This window comes from Hypanus sabinus, chromosome 6 (assembly GCF_030144855.1).
Source record: "Hypanus sabinus isolate sHypSab1 chromosome 6, sHypSab1.hap1, whole genome shotgun sequence".
Lineage (NCBI taxonomy): Eukaryota > Metazoa > Chordata > Chondrichthyes > Myliobatiformes > Dasyatidae > Hypanus > Hypanus sabinus.
The window spans coordinates 30,734,405-30,756,793 of NC_082711.1; the positions used below are offsets into that span (position 1 = coordinate 30,734,405).

A 22,389-nucleotide genomic window follows, 5' to 3' on the forward strand; every position below is an offset into this window, starting at 1 on the left:
GATAGGGTAAAACTGGGGTGAGCGTGGAGATAAATGTGAGCAAATTGATTCGCTTAGTGAGTGAATAGCAGCAGTTAAGAGATGAATACTACAGACAAAAGAATATAAGGGTTGTGAAATGCCACACAGGAAGGTATGCTTGGATAGTCAGGGCGGGAAGGTTCAGCACTCCCAGAAAGTGGAAACAAACAAACAACCACAAATACAGACAGAAAAATCAAGTCACCTCAACTTGTAGAATTCAATGTTGGGTCCAGAAGGCTGCAAAGCCATGCTTACTTCCCATCTGGGAACGTTGAAGCTTTCAGACAGACAGACATACTTTATTGATCCCGAGGGAAATTGGGTTTCGTTACAGCCACACCAAGAATAGTGAAGAAATATAGCAATATAGTGAAGAAATATTCTAGACTCAATGTTGAATTCAGCAAAGCCAGGTAACTTGATTTCTCTGTGTGAGTCTGGTGTAGCTGGTTTGCTCGTTACCTCTCTAGAAGCGGAGGACACAGAAGATCCAGGGGAATAGATTTACCTTTCCCATTCCCTGGAGCATTTATGTAACATCACCTGCTTTTATTTTGAGCAGGCCAGACTGATATGGAGGGACTGCTTTTCCCAGAGATTCGTGAACCCCAAGGAAGCAGCAGAGACTTTGTGGTCCTCCATTGGGCGAGCTCGACCATGGACGTTGCGAGGTGTCTATGTTGACACAGTGCCGTCTGTGTCTGACCGCACCAACGTGAGAGTGGCAGTCACTGTTGCAAAGGTCGCATCTGTAAATGGCCTCAGCTCTGCTGGAGATGCAGCATTCCCTTCAATGGGCCTGCTTGTCTTCTGCTGCTTTCAGGAATTTTTCCCTGCCTGACTTAAAGGCGTCGCCTCAGGGTGCTTCTCCATCTGGCGTGGTCGCCTGCAAATTCCTCCCCGTGCCCAACGTGCACACGTCCCCGTGCCGCAGTTTCGGGTGGCCAGCGGTTCTCTTGCCTGAAGCCACGGCTCAACCAGCGTAGTCTACGCCACCTGAGCAGGGTATACACATTGGGGAGACTGGCAAGGGAGAGAACCTCAGTACTGGGTACTCTATATATCCAGGAGACACACAACGCCTGACGAAAGCACCTGAAATAGAAGACCTCGAGCCTTCCCTTCTGCTTCGCGTATGTTGTTGAAGTCTTGCCGCTGTGCAAACACTCTACACTACCATCTTTGTTTTGACTGAGAGTTTGGAGCTCTCCAGACTCACGTGGTGAGGCGGACAAGAGTTGCTCAGCCTTCCCGATGCACTTGTCGAGTTCTGCATCCAAGGAGAGGTCGTCACTGATGACAGACCCCAGGTCTGTGAACCGATGAACAACGTCCAGCTTGAAGATATCAATGGTAATGACTGGTGGGGCCTCCACATCTTATCCCAAGATGTTTGTCTTTTTCAGGCTGATAGTCAGACTAAATCCCTTGCGGGCCTGGGAGAAGTGATCCTTCAAGCTCTGGAGTGTAGGCTGTGACTGATGCATCATCAGCAAACAGCACATCTCTGATCATAGTCTCACGTACTTTGGCCTTAGGTGGGCGAGGTTAAAGAGCCTGCCGTCTGGTGTAGTGTGGAGGCAGACCCCCTCTGTCGCTGTGCCCAATACGTGCCTCAGGAGAATGGCACAGAAGATCCTGATTTATACACAGTTAGACAGATTTTTGCATAGCAGGGGTTGAGGAGTTATGGAGAAGAGCTACCGTCAAATCAGGCATGTTCTAATTGAATGGTGGAGCAAATTCGACGGGCTAGATGGCTTACTCCTGCTCCTCTTTCTTCTGTTCTTAGGAAATGCCTAGCCTGGCCTGTTGGACAGGTCCACCCACTCTGTGTTTCCCAACACCTATATTCATTCCTCTATGTTCTCACTCAACTGCTGCCATTCACTCATTAAGCACAATCATGTTTTCCCCCCATCAGAGATATAACCCCCCCCCGCCTCCCCCCCATTGTGCACACACCCTGCTTCTTTACAAACTTCTTTTGTCTTCTGTTTTGATTAAGTTTTCTGTCCTGAGGTGATGACTCTGTTTCTCTTCCCACAGATGCAGCCTGGTCTGCTGAGCTTCTGCAGCATTTGCTGTTTTTATTTCAGATTTCCAGCATCTACAGTGTTCTTCCTTTTTTGTTTTAAACACTTTATTATACAGTTGCATACATTTTTGAAAGTCTAATAAAAATCAGAATCCAAAGAATAAACAATAACATTATTGCTTTGAAACATTCATATAATATTCATTTTTTAGGCATGGGTGAGATAGCAAAAGACTGACTACTTCAGTAGCCCATGAGTTTGGGCTAAATGCAGGTAAATAATGCTTGCTTGGTGAGCACCATGGTTGGAATGGATGAGCTGGGCCGAAGGGCCTGTTTCCCTTACTACATTACGCTATGACGCTGTGGAGGGTGATACCCACTGTGCCTTTACTTAAGAAGGGCAGCAAGGAAAAGCCAGGGAAGTTTAACATTGGATCTGGGAAACTTTTTGGAAGGGATTCCGTGAGAGAGCCGTTACTTGCATTTGGAGAGGCGAGAACTGATTGGTCCAGCTTAGCACATAATCAATGACATCACCATTGGTGGACAGTGAATAAAAATGACTCTCAAATCACAACAGGCTGCAAATCGACTGAGAAAGTGAGCAAATGAATGTCAGATAGAATTTAAATCAGACAATTGCGAAGCGATTCATTTTGGGAAATTAAACCAGGCCAGGAAATACACAATGAACAAAAGGACCCTGGTTGAGAAGCGTCGTGGTACAGCAAGAACTTGGGGAACAAGTACATAGTTCCACAAAAGTTGCAACACAGGTGGTCGGGGGTGAAGAAGGCAGATGACATGCCTGCCTTCATTGACCAAAGCAAAGATTACAAGAATTGGAACGTCATGTTACAATTATGCAAAACACTGAATAGGCCGCACTTGAGCATTGTGAGCAGTTTTGGTTGCTATGTCGCAGTAAAGATGTGGTTAGGCTGCAGAAAAGATTGGCTGGATTGGAAGCCTCGAGTTATATACAAATTGGATATGCTGGGTTTTTTTTCCATGGAGGGAATGAGGCTGGGAAGTGACAAGAGATATAAAATTATGAGAGGTATAAACAGGACAGCTAGCCACGGTCTGTTCCCTACGGCAGGGTATCTCAAACAGATAACATTGTTTTAAGGTGAGAGAGAGAGAGAGAAGGCTTAAACGGGAGCTTAGGGTAACTTTTTCCACCCAGAACAATTGATATCTGGAATGAAATGCCCGAGCAGGTGAGGCAGGAGGAATACTAGCTTTTAGGAGCCACATGGACAGGTACTTCAAGGAGCTGGGCACAGAGGGATACAGAATTAATGTGAACAAGAGGGAGTAGTACAGATAGGCTTGAGACAATGGCACAGTGGGTTGAAGTACCTGTGTCTGTGATGTAAGAGATAGACTTTAGAAAGCTTAGAATAGAAATATGCTTGGAATAGAAACAAAATCACACAGGCTGCGGGTTACCCAAGTTGATTTTAAAAAACCGAGATGTAAATGACTGCTTTAAATGAAGTAGCAAATAGCTACAGCGATGAATAAACATTGTACCAACCGATGCGCGTTTGTGTCATGACATCAGCCAATGCATTAGCAGCGTTACTCCCGCCACTCTGCGTGGAAGAGGATGAGTTGGTGGATGACGTGGTGGAGCCATGGATCGCTCGGCTTATCCAGTGTTCCATATTCAGGCTGCCTTGGCTGGAGGAAGGGGTTCCTTGGGAGTCACCTTGCCCTGATCCCTCATCCTCGGACCCAGAAGAGGTATCTAGCAGAAGTTAAAAGAAGCACCAAAAACATTAGGTTATGCATGAAGATGAAAGGGAATGCAAGCGCTGGAATCCGGAAAAAGAGAAAACAAAATACTTGGAGAACCCAGAATCAGGTTTAATACCAATGTCATAAGTTGTGAGATTTGTTGTTTGGCAGTACAGTGCAATACATTTAAAATACTATAAATTACAATATATGTGTGTATAATGAAATTAATTAAGTCCAGTCGGCCCTCTATATCCGCAGGGGATTTGTTCCGGGACCCCCTGCGGATACCAAAAAACGTGGATGCTCAAGTCCCTTATATAAAATGGCGTAGTATTTGCATATAACCTACGCACATCCTCCTGTATATTTTAAATCATCTCTAGATTACTTATAATACCTAATACAATGTAAATGCTATGGAAATAGTTGTTATACTGTATTGTTTAGGGAATAATGACAAGCAAGAAAAGTCTGTACATGCTCATGTCTGGGTTGAAACTCTGCATCATCTGGGCTGAGAGAAAGGGGAAGGATTGCCAGAATGCAGCAGTTCAAGGTAGGAGTTTATAAAGTCACAAGGAGCTCAATTAAGTCTTCTTTCCCTGGATAAGGGAGTCCAAAACTGGAGGCCATAGGTTTGAGGTGAGGGGGGAAAACTTGGCTCCATTGCCCCAATCAAAAGGTGACAAAATCTGAATCTGTACTCTTTAGAAGGAGGAAATCTTGATGAAACATAGAAAAGCTTCAGAATAGGGGTGAAGAAGGCGAACGGAAACAGGGAGAAGGAGTTCTGGCTCCCCCCTTATCCCTTCTCATCTCCTCACCTGCCTATAACCTCATTCCAGTGTGTCTTCTCCTTCCCTTTCTCCCGTGATCCACGCTCCTCTCCTATCAGATTCCTTGTCCTTCAGCCTTTTCCACCGATCACCTCCCAGTTTCTCACTACAAACCCTTCCCCCCCCTTAATCGACTTAATCTATCATCTGCCAGCTTGTACTCCTCTCCTCCCCCCATTTTCTTATTCTGCCTTCTTCCTCCTTCCTTTCCAGCCCTGAAGAAGGGTCTCAACCCAAGAAAGTTGACTATTTATTTCCCCCCATAGATGCCGCCTGATCTGCTGAGTTCCTCAAGCATTTTGTGTGTGTAGCTCTGGACTGCTAGCATCTGCAGAATCCCTTGTGTCTGTGGATGGTAAATGCAGCCTCGCAGGCCAAGGCAGTTCAATACTTGTTTTTCTCTGTCCTTGTTTTCATGCACAAATTGTGAAACTCCTGCTCTCCTGTATGTTGGTAGAAATAGTAAATAAGCTGCTGTTTCAATCCATTTTGCACCTTGGCCGTGCGTCAGCCATTGGCACGCACCACTGATAGTTACCTCATTGGGCTTTCAGTAAACTTCGACATAAATGTGCCACTGGAGCTTCAGCACAAAGCATTGCAACTTCTGGCTTTGTTGCCAATTCCAACAAATGTTTGGCCATCACTACCATGTGAAAATTAGAGATCTCAGCTGGCATTGGTCACAGTCAGTTAGATACTTGTCTTTATTCATGACTGAGAAAACTTCTACATAATTTTAAGATTAAACTGTGCCTATCACGTCAGAATTCTAATTGTTGTAATGTTCCTGCTTCAGGCTACTGTTCAAACTTTAATTTTAACAGCTAATAATAAGTAATCTTAGCTACTACATGTATTAATTGCCTTAGTTTCTTTATTTTTACACATTTTTGGAGTGTGATGGATGTTCTCCGAATGATTTAATTAAGAAATCTCTTCAATGCCACGGTGCTATAATGATTATTACAATGTAGCATTTGAATTACTATTTTGCTATTACATTGCAGATACATAAGACCATAAAATATAGGAGCAGAATCAGGCTATTTGGCCCATTAGGTCTGCTCTGTCATTCCTTCATGGCTGATCCAATTTTCCCTCTCAGCCCCAATGTCCTGCCTTCTCCCCATATTCCTTCGTGCATTGGCCAATCAGGAATCTCTCAACCTCTGCCTCAAATACACGTAAAGACTTGGCCTCCACAGCTGCCTGGGACAATGAGATTCACAACTCTCTGGCTAAAGAAATTCCTCCTCAGCGCCATTCTAAAAGGATGTCCCTCTCTTCTGAGGCTCTGTCCCTGGTCCTAAATTCTCCCACCAAAGGAAACATCCTCTCCATATTCCAGTGAATACAGGCCCAGAGCCATCAAACTCGCTTCATATGGCAAGCCATTCAATCCTGGAATCATTTTCATAAACATCTTTTGAGCTCTCTCCAGAGGAGACAAAAATTATTCACAACACTCCAAGTGAGGCTTCACCATGCTTTATAAAGTCTCAACATTACATCCCTGCTTTTATATTCCAGTCATCTTTAAATATATGCTAACATTGCATTTGCCTTCACAATCTAACATACCACCCAGCCGTCTCTATACGCCCATCTCTGTTCCTCTGACTAAGGAATGTCCTATCAACGCATTATTCTCTTCACATCTCTGCTCTTCTGAGCCGCAGCACCAGACTCTGTGCCAGAGATCTGGTCACTGTGACTTCTCCCTGGTAGGTCATCCCCCTCAACAGTATCTAAACTTATACTTATTACTAAGGGGAATGGCCACATGTTTACACTGCACGGGCTGTGCATTTCCTTTCCACCTCCTGACAGTCACCCATTACCTGTCTCCTGCAACCTAGGGTGACTACCTCCCTGTAGCTCCTATCGGTCATCTCCTCATTCTCCTGTACGAGTTGCAGCTCAGAACACCTGGTGCAGATGTGTTTGTCTGGGAGATTGGACATCTCCCAGACTTACCCCATCCCACGTGCAGTACAAACCACTGCCCCTGGAGCCATTCTCAATATAACACTATGCCCTAAGGGATGGAGAATGAACAATTAAGAATAGAAAGAGATTAACATCAGATACTTGCCCTTGCTTTTAGAGTGATGAGCCTAGGCCACTCTAAACACTGGCACACTCAACAGAACGGCCACCGTGCTTTTTTTTAATTCCCTTTTGGTGATTGGCCGCAGTCCAACTCCAAGAAACTGCCGCAAAGCCCTGCTTACATCGTGGCCCCGTTTAGGAACACGGAGTTCAAAGATGAGGAGTAGCCATAATTCAGCTCAAATCATAATTATTATTACTGACATGATGTGATATGTTTTACTTTGCAGCAGCAGTGTAAGGATATAAAAATCTACAAACTACAAAAATAAATAAATGATGCAAAACAATGAATAATAAGGTAGTGAACATGGATTCGTGGACTGTTCAGAAATTTGATGGTAGAGAGGAAGAATAGTTTGAGTGCGTCTTTGGGCTCTTTTACCTACTCTCCGATGACAGTAATGAGCATTATGTCCCAAATGCTAAGAGTCCTTAACGATGGAACCTGCCTTCTTGGAGATATCCTTAGTGGTGGGGAGGGTTGTAACTGTGATGGCTGAGTCTGTAACTCTTTCAAGCCTCTTACTATCCTATGTGTTGCAGCCTCCACATGAGGCTTAGAGGCGATTTTGCAAGTGTCTTTGGTGAAATACCAAATCATTTTATCTCCTAATGAAGTACAGCCACTGGTGTGCCTTCGTTGTCAATGCATTGACATGTTGAGTCCAGGATACATCGTCCAAAATGTTGACACCCAGGAGTTTGAAGCTGCTCACCCTTTCCACCAGAGAGTCCTTATTGAGTGTCTGTTCTAACAGTTCCCTTTTCCTGAGATCTACGATCATTTCCTTGGTCTTACTAATGTCGAGTGCAGGGCTGTTGGTGAGACACCGCTCAATCTACCTCACTTGGGTATGTCTTCTCATCGCCATCTGCGATTCTGCCAACAAGAGTGGCACCACTGCTTACCCACACAGTCATGGGTGAAGAGACTAGAGCAATGGACTAAGCATGCATACTGGAGGTGCACCTGTGCTTATAGTCAGCATGCTTATCTCCCCCATTTAAATTCTCTGTATCTTGTTTGCTCCATCACCTTCATTAGCTTTGGAGTAAATGTGGATTTAGCCACTGTGATTGTTATTCTGGGCTCCATATTATTTATGACAGATACCTAATAAACATGTCACCCATCTTGTAAAGACACTACCCAGAAGGCGGCAATGGTAAACTTCTTCTGTAGAAAAATGGAAAGACCATGATCGCCCATGTCATACGACACAGCGCATAACAAATGAATAAATAAACAAAAGGGACTGCTGAGGATCCTCAAGAGTCACTGCGAACATTCACTCGGACTGCTGACATTTCAAGTACTACTTAAGCCTGGATTCTGGCAACAAATTGTATATTAACTGTAACCAGAGCCTTGACTTCCTAACCAGAACACCACAATCTGTGTGGTTTGAAAATAACACCTCCACTTCAATGACAATCAACACTGGTGCACCTCAGGGATGTGTGCTTAGCCCACTGCTCTACTTTCTCTGCACCCACGATTATGTGGCTCGGCACAGCTCAGATGCCATCTATAAATTTACTGACAATACACCCTTGCTGGCAGAATCTCAGATGGTGACAAGAGGGCGCACAGGAGCAAGACAGATCAGCTAGTTGAGTGGTGTCATAGCAACAACCTTGCACTCAGCATCATTAAGACCAAAGAACTACTTTGTAATTGTGGACATCAGAAAGGGTAGGACAAGGGAACATGCACCAGTCCTCATAGGTGGATCAGAAGAAGAAAGAGTGAGCAATTTCAATTTCCTGGGTGTCTATATCTCTGAGGATTTAACCCGGACCCAACATAGCAATGCAGCTACAAAGAAGGTACAACAGTGGATATATTTCATAGGGGGTTTGAGGAGATTTGGTACGTCACCCAGAACATTCACAAATTTCTACATATGTCCCGTGGAGAGCATTGTAAACTTAGAAACTTAGTCAGGTCTATCATGGGACAAGCCTCCATAGTATCCAGAACATCTTCAAGGAGACAGCGTCCATCATCAAGGACCCACATCAGCAGGCTATGCCCTCTTCTCATTGCTACCATCGGGAAGGAGGTGCAGAAGCCTGAAGGCACACACTCAGCGATTCAGGTACAACTTCTTCCACCCGATTTCTGAATGGATATTGACACCATGAACACTATCTATGTGCTTTCTTATTTCTATTTCTTTTACTACTTATTGAACTATTTAATATATACTTCCTGTAATTCAGTTTTTTTCTCTAACATTATGTATTGCTTCATCCTGCTGCCACAAAATTAACAGATTTCATGACGTATACAGTGATATCACTGACGCAGGCGGCAATGTGACACGGTGTTCAGGCTCAAGTTGGTGCTGCCCCCCCCCCCCCCAGTGTTCACTGGGCAGGCGATGGGCTTTATTGTGTTCAGCTGTGGATTGATGGCATGGGTTTTGGGATTCTCTTATTGCATGATTGTGATACCACTTGTGTGTGCTTTGTGCTGTGTGTGACTGCTGGTACAGTGTCTCGCATCTTGACCCTAGGGTAAAGCTGATTTGTTCAGCTGTATTCATGAGCATTCATAAACGGTTGAATGACAATTAAACTTGAACTGAATTTTGATTCTGAAAAAAATAATTCTATTAATTCACACTGATTTTAGCAGTGGAAGATGTAATGTAGTCTCAGAAATGCATATGATACACTTTACTGAAATTATATCTTCTGCTTTGCTTCTAACAAGCTCCTAAGAAAAGCAAAAACTTATACTTGCAACATCTACCCTTCACGAAGTCACTTGTGCAATCTTTTATGACTTAATTCCCAACCAAATTCTTACGATCTTATCTTTAAGACCATGCTTCCGTTAACGTTTTTTCTGGATCTCTGTTGCTCTTTAACAGAGGAGTAATCATTGCCCTCTTGGTCCTCGGACACTCCTTTGGTTATCAGCAATTTCTTGGAGATCATTTTACCAACTTTGCTACAGGGAGGGAGAATGCAAACTTGACTCATGACTCAATAGGTTACGAATGCTTTGATTTACCTGGAGGTGTGTAAGCATCCATTGATGTTTGAACCACCAACGAGCGTCGTTTCGATGGCATGGGAACAGCCATCTTTCTCTCTTTGTGTTTGGCAAGAGCAGCTTGCACTGCCTCTGTGTGTACGTCTGAAAAAAAGAGAGGGCAAGGATTAAGGTTGCAAAACATTAAATCCACATAAAATCTACTTTTGAACTTAAATCACATGAAAAAATGCACGTGTCAAGGGCTCACCACTAACTTACAGATAATTAATGAGTACTTATGCAAAAGAGTCTTCATACGGTCAGATCCTAATGCACACGTGGGGTTTAATCAGCTGCATTACTAAAAACTACCTAGTCACATTTATTCCCCTAGCAAGATGCAGATACTCTGCTGATTCTACTAAAAAGGTGAAATACACCAAAGACAAGGTTCTGCAGATGCTAGATATCCAGAGTAACACATACATAAAATGCTGGTGGAACTCATCGGGGCAGTCAGCATCTATGGAGAGGAATAAACAGTTGACATTTTGGGCAGAGACCCATCACCAGGACTGGAAAGAAAGGGGGAAGAAGAGTATACCAAACCTTCTCTTTCACTGCTTCATTAAAACTAATTATTTCTCCACTTTGCTGAACTAGATATACCAGAGAGTAAATACATGTATTTGGAAAAACAAGGACTAATTAGGGACAGTCAACATGGCTTTCCACATGGAAAATCTTGTCACGTGATTTCAATGGTTTCTCTGAAGAGGCAACTGAAAAAAAACAGATGAGGATAGCATTATCTACACGGGTTTACCAAGGCAAGGCAAGGCAAGGCATGACAAGCCGGTCTGGAAGTTAGATCACATGGAATTGTAGGTGAGCTAGCCAACCAGATACAAAATTCACCTGACAGTAAGTGACAGAGGGTGGCAGAGGATTTTTTTTTTCAGATTGGAAAAACCACGGAAAACATCCAGCCCAGATGGAGTAACTGGCCAAGTGCTAAAGACCTGTGCCGATCAACTGGCTGGCATGTCCACTAATATTTTTAACCTCTCACTTCCGCAGCCACAGCCTGCTTCAAGCAGGCTTCAATAATACGACCCGTATTATTTTGGCCACCGTAAGAAGAATAAGGAAATTGGCCTCAATGACTATCCTCCAGTAGCACTCAAATCCACTATGATGAAGTACTTCGAGAGGTGGATGATGAAATATCATCATCATTCCTGCCTGAGCAGGAACTTGGAGCTGTTCCAATTTGCCTAACACGACAACTGGTCTATGGCAGATGCCATTTCATTGGCTTTTTAGTCTCAAACCTGGAACATCTGGACAGCAAAGACATGAACATCAGGATGCTCTCCATTGCCTACAGCTCAGCATTCAATACTATCATCCCCTAAAAATTAGTCATTAAGTTCCAAGACCTCCTTGTGCAACAGGATCCTTGATTTCCTCGCTTGCAGATCCCAATCGGATTGGACTGGCAACATCTCCTCCAGAACCTCCATCAGCACAAGTGCACCACAAGGCTGTGTGCTTAGCCCCCGTTCTGCTCACTTTATACCTATGACTGTGAAGCTGTGAACAGCTCCGATGCCATATTCCAGCTTGTTCATGACAGCACCATCATGGACTTCACGCAATTTGCGGAGTTTGTGGTCTTTTGCAAATTGATTGGTTGTCTGTCTTGTTATGTGTGGCTTTTCATTGATTCTACTGTGTTTCTTTGTATTTACTGTAAATGCCCGCAATACAATGAATCACAGTGTTGTATATGGTGACATATACTTACTTTGATAATAAATTTACTTTGAACTTTGAACCTCAGAGGCCTGTGAGCAGCAATGTTCCACAGGGATCAATGCTGATCCACTGTTGTTTGTGATTTATATTAATGCTTTGGATGATAATATTGGTGACAAGGCGATTAAGCTTGTAGACAATACCAAAATTACTTGTAGATTGAATGGTGAAGAAGATTACCTAAGATTATAGCAGGGCCTTGATCAACTGGGCCAGTAAGCCAAGGAATGGCAGATGGGGATTAACTCAGATAAGCCTGAGCTGCTGTGTTTTGGGAAGACAAATCAGGGCAGGACTTGTACAGTAAATGGTAGGACCATAGAGAGTGTTGTAGAACAGAGAGACTTAGGGTTACATAAACATAGTTTCTTGAAAGTGGTACCACAGATATTCAGGGGGTGAAGAAAGTGCTTGGCACATTTGACTTTGTTCAGGATATTGAGTTAGGAAGGGATACAGGGGGAAGGCAGGAAATTGGGGCTGAGAGGAAAAATGGATCAGCCATGATTAAATGGGGCAGCAGACTCAATGGGCTGAATGGTCTGTTTCTGCTCTTATATCTTATGGTCTTATATAACAGACATTGGTGAGGACACACTTGGAATACTGTATACAGCTCTGGTCATCCTGTTATTGGAAGAATGTTACTAAACTGGAAAGGGTGCAAACGAGATTTATGAGGATGTCAGCAGAACTGGAGGGTTTGAGTTAGAGAGAGAGGCCGATCAGCTGGAACATTTTTCCCTGGAGATCAGGATGCTGAGGAGTAGCCTCATAGAGATCTATACAATCATGAAGGGAGCTTAGATAAAGCGAATAGCCACAGTCCCTTACCATGGGTGGGGAACTCTAAGACCAGAGGTCATAGGAGTGAGAAGAAAAAGATTTAAAAGGGACCCAAATGGCAACATTTTCAAGCAGAAGGTGGTAGATATATGGAAATAATAGAGGTGAGTACAAATGAGCCATTTTAAAGACATTTGTACAGGTACATCAATGGGAATTATTTTGATGGATATCCAAAATCAGGCAAATGGGATTTGCTCAGTTAGGCAACTTGGTCGTCCTGGAAGAGTTGAGCTGAAAGGCCTTTTTCCATGCTACACAGCTCTGTAACCGATCATACTGGAAAGTGGCACAATAACGACGACAGCAGGATGGACCAATGGAGTGTTACTGTAGAACTGATATGATGCATTGGTTATGATCTTCAGCTCCAAATGGTGAAATGTAATTTAGCACTCAATGTCATTAGCAAGTTAACCCCTCCTCTTCCGACAATCTAAAGCAAAACTCAATGACAACGTGCATTCATTAACCAAAAACCCATCAACCCAGAGCCAGCTAATGAACCAACACTGGCTTATAATTACCAAAGGAATCAAACAAAATAAGGGAAGCTCTCAAGTGTAGTAATTCTGACATTTTGGCCTGATTTACAAAACCATCTTTGGAACAACTCAAGGATATTAATCTAACACAGTGCACTACATTTTTCAATTAAGACAAATTGTTTTCATCCCCATTGCTTCCAAGAGGATTTTGCTTTCTCAGCTTAGAGCAGAGGAAAGATTCTCAAATCAAAGCTGTGAGTGCAATCCCCAGTACTGTACTTGAGATCTGACAGTGCTGCTCGGCTGGATATGAATGGTCCCATAGGGCAGGTTTGCCAGAGGAGAATATGGTTAGGATTAGCAATTCAAACAATGACAACATTTGAACACTAATTCACCATCTCTACTGACCTAAGGGAAGGAAATTCTCCATAGAAATCCACATTCTTTCCTTCCATTCAAATATTTCCAGACTTTATACTATTTATTTTGCTTTTCCTTTCACAATCTATATTTTTTGAGAACCTGTTTGACCCGGAATCTCTTTTATTTCAGATTCCAAGCAGTTGTGTTGCATAGCTTGCAATTGCAACAGATCCCCTCACTACCCCTTCTTTCCTCTGTTCCCATTCATCTCTTTCCACTCGCATCTTTCTCCAGACAGATGAGTCATTGTTAACCACCACCATCATGTCATTCAATCCCTTTTGATCTCTATTCTATCAGCGTTTTTTTTTTCGTTCTCTGCACTCTCCCTTCTCTGCAACTTAAATCATTGCTCTCTAACGTTTCTTGCTTCAAATGAGAGTCTTTGATCTAAAACACCAATTCCTGCTGAGTAATACCAACATTATTTTCTTTAATGACACTTTTCCAATGCTATCTTCCTAGACAAAGATGGGATATGGTGGCCTTCCAGTGCTGGACAGGTCATCCAAAGATCTGACCTATTAATTGAAGATACAATTCAAATCCCACCAAGGCATTTGGAGAAGTTAAATTGGATTCAAGTTACAAAGCTGAGCTGGAATCAGATTGTGGTTGTAGCTTCCCTGGTTCCTTTACATAACATAGAAACAGCAAACTACCATTCTTAGCTGCACTGTCCTGTATGTTACTTTACTTTATTGTCACCAAACAATTGATACTAGAGCGTACAATTATCACAGTGATATTTGTTTCTGCACTTCGCGCTCCCTGAAGTACAAATCGAAGTAAATATAATAAAAATTTAAATTATAAATCATAATTAGAAAATAGAAAAGGGAAAGTAAGGTAGTGCCCCCCCCCCTCCATTAACAGCGTTGTGGTTGACTCTCATGAAAGGTCAAAAATGATCTAGAAAACTGTTCAATTCAAATGCATGCAAAAAAGGCGAATTCATGTAAAGATGCATATAAAAATGCTCAGAATTTCAGTTCTGATCCCGTTAAAGCTTGGTAATGCAACTAGTGTCCCTAATGTTAACTATGGTGAGCATCAAAATTAACTTATTCTATTCATATTTTGAAAAGGAAAGAATATTTTCATCCCTGCCTCCACTCCATAATCTTAAAACAATTTTGACTTTTCCTGTCTCATGAACTTGAGATATAATCGAATTTTCCACCACCACAGACACTGCTTGAATCAATGAATATTTCCAATACTGTCTTCTTGTAAATAACCCAGCAATTTGGATTGATTCATAACTCACATTATCTCTCTTTATTGCACACAGAAATAATGATATAGAAACATAGAAAACCTACAGCACAATGCAGGCTCTTCGGCCCACAAAGCTGTGCCAAACATGTCCCGCCCTTAGAACTACCTAGGCTTTACCCATAGCCCTCTATTTTTCTAAGCTCCATTTGCCATCCAGGAGCCTCTTAAAAGACCCTATTGTTTCCGCCTCCACCACCACTGCTGGCAGCTCATTCCACTCACTCACCACTTTCTGGGTATAAAACTTAACCCTGATATCTCCTCTGTACCTACTTCTTAGCACCTTAAAACCATGGCCTCTCATGCTAGCCATTTCAGCCCTGGGGAAAAGCCTCCGACTATCCACACGATCAATGCCTCTCATTATCTTGTACACCTCTATCAGGTCACCCCTCATCCTCCGTCGCTCCAAGGCGAAAAGGCCAAGTTCACTCAACCTATTGTCATAAGGCACGCTCCCCAATCCAGGCAACATCCTTGTAAATCTCCTCTGCACTCTTTCTATGGCTTCCACATTCTTCCTGTAGTGAGGTGACCAGAACTGAGCATAATACTCCAAGTGGGGTCCTATATAGCTGTAACATTACCTCTCAGCTCTTAAACTCAATCCCACGGTTGATGAAGGCCAATGCACCGTATGCCTTCTTAACCACAGAGTCAACCTGCACAGCAGCTTTGAGTGTCCTATGGACTCGGACCCCAAGATCCCTCCGATCCTCCACACTGCCAAGAGCATTACTATTAATGCCATATTTGACCTACCAAAAATATGAGTACTAATATTATTGCTTTTGCAGCAAATTTCGGTCCATTATTTGCAAGTACATTTAAGTCAGTTAGTCCTCAGGAACAGTGTAGTTTCCAACCTCATTCAGTGTGCATCCCCACTGATGCATCCCTATATGTGGACTTTGACCAAAATATGCATACAGACATTAAGAAGGTTGGAATACTTCACATCATGAACATCCCACACATTCTCTTTAGCTCAAGTTCTGGTCAAGATGGCACCAGCAAACAATGATTCCTCTGGCAATGTCTTCCGGATAGCAAATCTCTTCTATCAGTTCACCTTCTCTACACCTTCTGCATGTTCTTTTCATCCTGTTTGTGCTACGGAAACTGCTGGAGTCTGTAACCTGCAGTTTGGAACCTGATCGAATGACCTAGCGCCCTGCTGTGTCCAGTGAGCTGCCTCGTGGAGATCGGAGACGGTTACCCGAGAAGGACCGAGAACACAATCTGACTCATGGAAAAGACTGGAGATGGCTCCATCTCAAAGCGGTGACGGAGAATGAAGCATCGAGATAAATATGGGGGTGGGGGGGGGGGAAGGATGGTCAGTAATCACTATTTATGGAGACCACTGGGGCAGTGACTGTCAGCAGCTGGATCAGTGACATTCGGACCAGGTTGGCAGTCACTCTTCATGGAAGGACTGAGTTCGGGTGGCCGCTCTCCTTGTATGCTGATGAAAAGATGTTTTTGACATGCTGAGATTTCTATGATTATCAGATGTACTTTCTATTGGTCTCCTTCAGTTCTTCGGTGTTGTCTCTCTTGTGGCTGACTGGCAGGTGCGGGGGGAGGGATTTGGGGTTTTGATGCTACTGTCATTTTTTCTCTGAATGAGAGGGTCAGTGATTATTATTATCGCTATTTTTTACTGCAGGGGAGACTTGGCGGATTTTCTGCTATTGTCGTTTCTTTTCTGCAGGGAGGGTGCGGGTTATTTTGGGGTTTGCAAGTTTTGTTCCTTTTCCCTGGGAGAGGGGGGAGTTGTCTTTTTTTTCCTAAGTATTTTACGGCTATCTGGAGAAGACAAATATCAGAGTTGCATTGTACATGCATTCTTTAACAATAAAATGTATCTTTGAACCTTTGATTAGTGAATATGTGGAATTCAGTGCCTCAGCGCCTCAGCAGCTGTGGAGGCCAAATCATTGGGTATATTTAAAGCAGAGGTTGTAGGTTCTTGATTAGTCAGGGCATGAAGGGATACGGGGAGCAGGCAGGAGATTGGGGCTGAGAGGAAAATGGATCAGCCATGATGAAATGGTGGCAAGATTCAATGAGCCAAATGGCCTAATTCGGCTCCTACATGTTATGGTCTAAAATGCATCTTCTTTGGAATGCTTTTACTGAGTTTTAAAATCAAACAACTGCAGATGCCGAAAACCTGAAATAATTTCAAGTTTTTTGTCATACAACAGTAGACATGAAAACTGTAAATGAGACAACATTCCTCTGGACTAAGGTACACATCGCAGTACATATATGTCATAACTCACACACATAACACATAAAGTAATATTACCACAAATAAGTTAACAAATAACAAAGTACCATGTGAGTTGAAAAGTTAACAGTATTGGTGCTCCATAGACGATGAGACGTGGGTGGTGACAGGGAGTTCAGGCCATTACAGTGGAAAGACAATCAGAACTAACGTTTCAGGTCAAAGCCCCTCATCAGAGTGTCTCCAGTATTTTTGTTTTTATTTTACAGACTCTGATTTACTTTTTTTTAAAAAGTCTTTCACTGTGGCAGTTGGTCCTGTGAACTGCAAACCAGACCTCTCAGATATAGAGAAATATAGAAACATAGTAAACTTACACAGCACAATACAGGCCCTTCGGCCCACAAAGCTGTGCCGAACATGTCCTTACCTGAGAAATTACCTAGGGTTATCTATAACCCTCTATTTTTCTGAGCTCCATGTACCTGTCCAGGAGTCTCTTAAAAGACCCCATCATCGCCGGCAGCCCATTCCATACACTCACCACTCTCTGCATAAAAAAATTACCCCTGACATCTCTTCTGCACCTACTCCCAAGCACCTTAAAACTGTGCCCTCTCGTGTTAGCCATTTCAGCCCTGGGGAAAAAGCCTCTGGCTATCCACACAATCAGTGCCTCTCATCATTTTATGCACCTCTATATTCCAACAGATTAAATAGCTTCCAAACTTTGCTGCAACTATCTCCCATTTACAATTCTCCAAAACATTCTAATTTCTGTATTTTTGTACCTCAATTCCAAAACCCTTTTTGTAAACATCGACTTCTAGAGGAAAAGAGCTCCTGTGGTTCAGTCTTTCCTGCATGTGAAGTACACAATTTGAATGGACGGTTTCAGAACTCTTGGATGCTGTTATATCTTATTGTATTCCATGAATGTCAACATTTTCCATAACATCCCATGCACAGTTGAACAAATCCTTCATTCCAGCATTATAATTCTATTCTTTCAGGAACACATCGTTGAAATGTGTTCACTTTTTCCATGGTCTGGATAACTTTATTGATTTATGGTTGTGTGCGCTCTCATTTTCAAAAGATTATGCATCCTCTTGCCCCTGCCAAAAGCTACACCCTAATTTCTCAAATCTGTGGCTAATTTGACAATGGTACGCCATCCTGAGGTTTGCTGACTTATTCCTCCACTATTTCTTCAAGATGGCACTAGCGAACAACACGACCAAATGGCGACGTCCAGCAGACAGTTCACAAAGCTACTTCTTCTTCTTTCAAATATGACCCTACCACTAAGCTACGTGCGATTGGAACCTGTGATTTACATTTTGATGGTGTGTCTTTGGGCCAATGGAGCGATCTGGTGCTTTGCTGTCTCCGACGAGCAGGTTTGGAGCAGAATGTGCGGCCTGGAGGCCAGGAAGCCTGGAGACAGGGTACAAACCCACTGCCTTTCTCCAACTGAGGCGCCGAGGGTGCAAGCCCACAATCAAGTCCATTGTTCCTCTCTGATTGAGGCGCAGAGCAAGGTTGAAGTCGACAAGGGTGAGAGCGGAGGATGTTCAAAACCAACTGCCTGTGCTTGACTGATCTTCCTCTCCCTCTCACTAGCTGCTGTCAGGTGAAGGCGCAGGAGTCTTGGGATCCATGTTGCAAGGACTAAGCAGCCACTCGTTTCAGAGGACTTTGAGATTTATGGGTCACGTGTTCCTGGATTCTGGTTACTCTTTTTTTTTTGCTATTTTTGGGCGGATCAACGTGGACTGAGGTGCTTTGGTGAAGAATGGCCCTGCAGCCAGCAGTGCACTAGCCGTGCAGCGCTGAACTGAACTAAACTGAATACTCCTGGACCCCGGTTTGATGTTCGATATTCTGTGTGTTGTTCACTCACCTTTTGGCTGCTGGTGCAATTTGTTCTTTTTTTGTGCATTGGGCATTGGACGTTTCCTTGAACAGATTCCACAGTGTTTCTTTGTCTTGTGGCTATCTGTGTGAGGGTGGATCTCAGAGTTGCGTTCAGTATACATACTTTGATAATAAATATACTTCGAGTCTTTGAATCTTAACCTTTGCTTCTCAGATGACCATGTCATAGTTATAAATCCCAGTTGATTAGTGTTGCTTCAGTTTACTACTGTACTATTCAAGTAAATATAAAAAGAATGTGTTGATCCCAGTAACTGTGAGTTTTCCCAAAGGTTTTTAATTCCCTAATGATTCAATAGCGTGAAAGCAGAAATATATTTACTTATTTAAATGCTGAAAGCTTGAAGAAATGTGGGCTGTTTGAATGAGCCTGGCTGTCCTTGTACACAAATCACAAGAAACTAATATGCAAGAGGAATGGACATGTGGGAAGCAAGTGGTATGTTGGTCCTTCCTGCAAGAAGATTTCAGTACGAGCATAAGGATACCATAATTATACGGGACCTCACAGAGACTACAGATGGAGCATTGTGCACAATTACAGTGTATAATTTTAATCTCCTTATCTAAACTGTTTACTTGCCATTGAGGGAGTTCAATGAAGATTGGATCATGAGCACAGATTCAATAGGTCTGGGTCTGGATTCTTTGAGCTTAGTTTAGAGGAATAACAAGTGATCTCACTGAAACTTGCAAAGTTTTTACTGGACTCGACAGGAGGACCACTGTTCTCACTAAGCTGTGCAGGTGCACGGCCGCGCAGTAGCTGAAATGCTTCCCCACACATAGCCTTCATTGCTGTGTAGCTAAAATTTTCTTTGATACAATGATATAATTAATGAGCCACGACCTTGTAAATTCCTTCAGAAAAGCTGTTTGAATACAATTGCAGCAATGCTGTATGCAAAAGCAAAAATTAACAAATTATGGTCACTGTATCTTGGCGATACCATTTATTATTCAATTCATTCAATGTGGATAATAGATAATAAGCTTTTGACCCCGTTGCTACTGCAATGCAATCAACTTTGAATTTGGAAAATAGAATATACTACGACTGACAAAAAATATACTCAGCTACTATTACAAACTATGATGAAAGCAGTGCCTCAAAAATTTTGCAGCAATACTATGATTTCAAATTTGTAGCTTCTAAGGAAGTTAAGACTGGTTAAGGCGTTCACTAAAATGTTGAACTACATGCTTAGAAATGAAGAATTTGAAGAACTGCCATCTTTGGAACATTTCAAGCTTCTAGTGCTGACTGCGAACGTGGATTCAGTCTTAGGAATTCAATCAAATATAAATCCAGAAACAGACTTGAAGTGGAATATTTGGACATTTGATGAGGATTAAGACGTATCTCTCATCAGAGTGCAAAGTTAATCAGGACAGTGTTCATAGATAATGGATTTGTAACAAAGACAGACAAGAAATAGTTATGAAACATGAAAGATTTTCTTTGTTGTACTGTATTGCATTTTACCCTTCCAAAAATAAATAAAATCAAAAGTATGCAATTTTTTCATTCTAAATACTCCTAGTACACATATTACAATAAAAACATTTAAAGTGCTGTGCAGTTTTCAGATCATTTAAACATTTTCTGCTCAGAGCACAACTGTAAAGAAATTGAGGGAACTTTGGAGTGGACATGGGTGAATGTTTTGGATGCTGAGGAGTCAAGAGTTGGGGACGCTGAATCAGAAAAAGGAGTCGGCTCACTTTGGACTGGGATGAGGAAAACTTATTCACTCTTTGGTTTCTTTGGAACTAGTAGGCTGAGGAGGTTCAGTTCGCTGCATTCAAATGGCCCATTCTTTCTTTTATTTCCTGCTGTCCTTTTCTTGGTTATTTGTCCCATGATGCAAGTTTGGCTATTATGTCAGGAATTAAGTTTGATTATTTGATTAATTACATACCCCAAAGCGTGAAGTGGGGAAAAAAATACTATTATAAATACAGGCAACCCAGGTTCAATTCCCGCTGCTGCCTATGATGAGTTTGTACGATTTCCCCGTGCCCACATGGGTTTCCTCCAGGTGCTCCGGTTCTCTCCCACAGTTAAACATAGGTTAATTGGTCACTGTAAATTGTTCCAATGATTAGGCCAGGATTAAATCAGTGGATAGGCAGGCGGTGCGACTCGAAGGGCCAGAAAGGCCTGTTCTGTGCTGTATCTCAATAAATAAATAAAACACCCAGGTAGCAGAAAATTTAACACAATTTAAATAAGATTTAATGTGCTAATTAAAAAGAAATCATGATGGTCAGAATCGTCGAGCTCAGATCTCAACTCTGGATATGGTCTTAGTTTTCCTTGATTTTCAATAACATTTTAAAATGAATTATACATTAGAATGTTTTCCTTTCTCATGGGACAGCCAAATGGAAAACATAATTTCGTCAAGTGCTCTACAGTTTGTGTGGAGCACTAATTATTACAAGTGTGCAATCATCATAAAATTGTTTCTAAATCGCAATTATGAAGCCTGCATAAGGTATCTTTTGTTTCAATGTTTCTGGGAAGCCGTCATTCATTATCAAGCATGTTTAGCTGGGGTTAATTACAACATTAGTGATATATTAAATTATGAAATAGTAAACTGTGGAAGTAGTCCAACTTACCGAAGAAGGAAAATCTAATGGATGACATCATCCGGGGCAGAATAGCACAGGGATGAGACCTGGACTAATAATCATAAGAAAAATATTGAAAGGGCTTTAATGTTTCAGTTCTGGTGTGGAACGAGTGCTGACTGGGAGATCACTGATGTGGTGATGTAGCAAAGGGAGACTTGAGGAACTTCAGTGCAAACGTAAGGAAACATTGTCGATGAACCCTACCATAAAATGCAACTGCGGTATAATAATCTGTACACAGATGATCCTGTTGCAATACCTTCATTTTTGCTTGAGTTTCCATGCTATCATTTGTTCTGAAGCTTCAATTGGGCCTTTTGTTTTAACAATCAATTAATTTTAGAAAGTTAAATGAGATGCATGGCTGTAATATCATTAAAAAAGCGCTGGATGAAAAATATGTATTTCAAAATGGGTACTTTTAGTCTGATTTAAGAGGATGACAGGATTACTTCTAAGTGTTTAATAACATCATTACAGCCCTGATAAATTGGGTCGATTCCACAGCTGTAAAGGAAATACTCGTTCAGAAATACAGAACAGGTCACTAGTGTAGGAAGAGAAGCGGCTGGGCGCATTGCTGACCTGATCGGTACCGTTCATCTCGTGATCCTGACGACCGACGTCTGTGGTACCTGGAGGAGGAGGATGGCGTGACGGGTGTTCTCCGCTCTTGAGGCAAGGGCGGTTCCACTCCTGTAATGACAGAAAGTCAACAGTCACCACAGTCTGTACACACAAGCCATTCTGCAGATCCTGGAAATCCAGGGAAACACACACAGATCGCCAGAGGAGCTCAGCAGGCCAGGCAGCACCTATGGAAAGGAATAAACCACCAACATTTCAGGCCACGACCCTTCACGAGCTTCCTCTGACCTTCCTTCCTTCATGGCCCTTCCTCCAGCTTTTTATATGTGTTTGTCACGACAACTCTCTTTTCACCTCTC

The 22,389-nt window shown here is 42.5% G+C and overlaps 1 protein-coding gene across 4 annotated transcripts in view; it reads right to left on the bottom strand.

Annotated features, from left to right (window-relative positions):
- LOC132395384 (disco-interacting protein 2 homolog C) overlaps positions 1 to 22,389 on the bottom strand; it is a 594,953-nt gene that overhangs the window by 204,074 nt on the left and 368,490 nt on the right. For all 4 annotated transcript variants that reach the window (XM_059971899.1, XM_059971900.1, XM_059971901.1 and 1 more), the window contains 3 exons: positions 22,028 to 22,138; positions 9,794 to 9,919; positions 3,609 to 3,821 (listed from right to left, as the gene is read on the bottom strand). In XM_059971899.1, the coding sequence (XP_059827882.1) occupies positions 3,609 to 3,821; positions 9,794 to 9,919; positions 22,028 to 22,138 (450 nt within the window). The remainder of the gene's footprint in view (positions 1 to 3,608; positions 3,822 to 9,793; positions 9,920 to 22,027; positions 22,139 to 22,389) is intronic.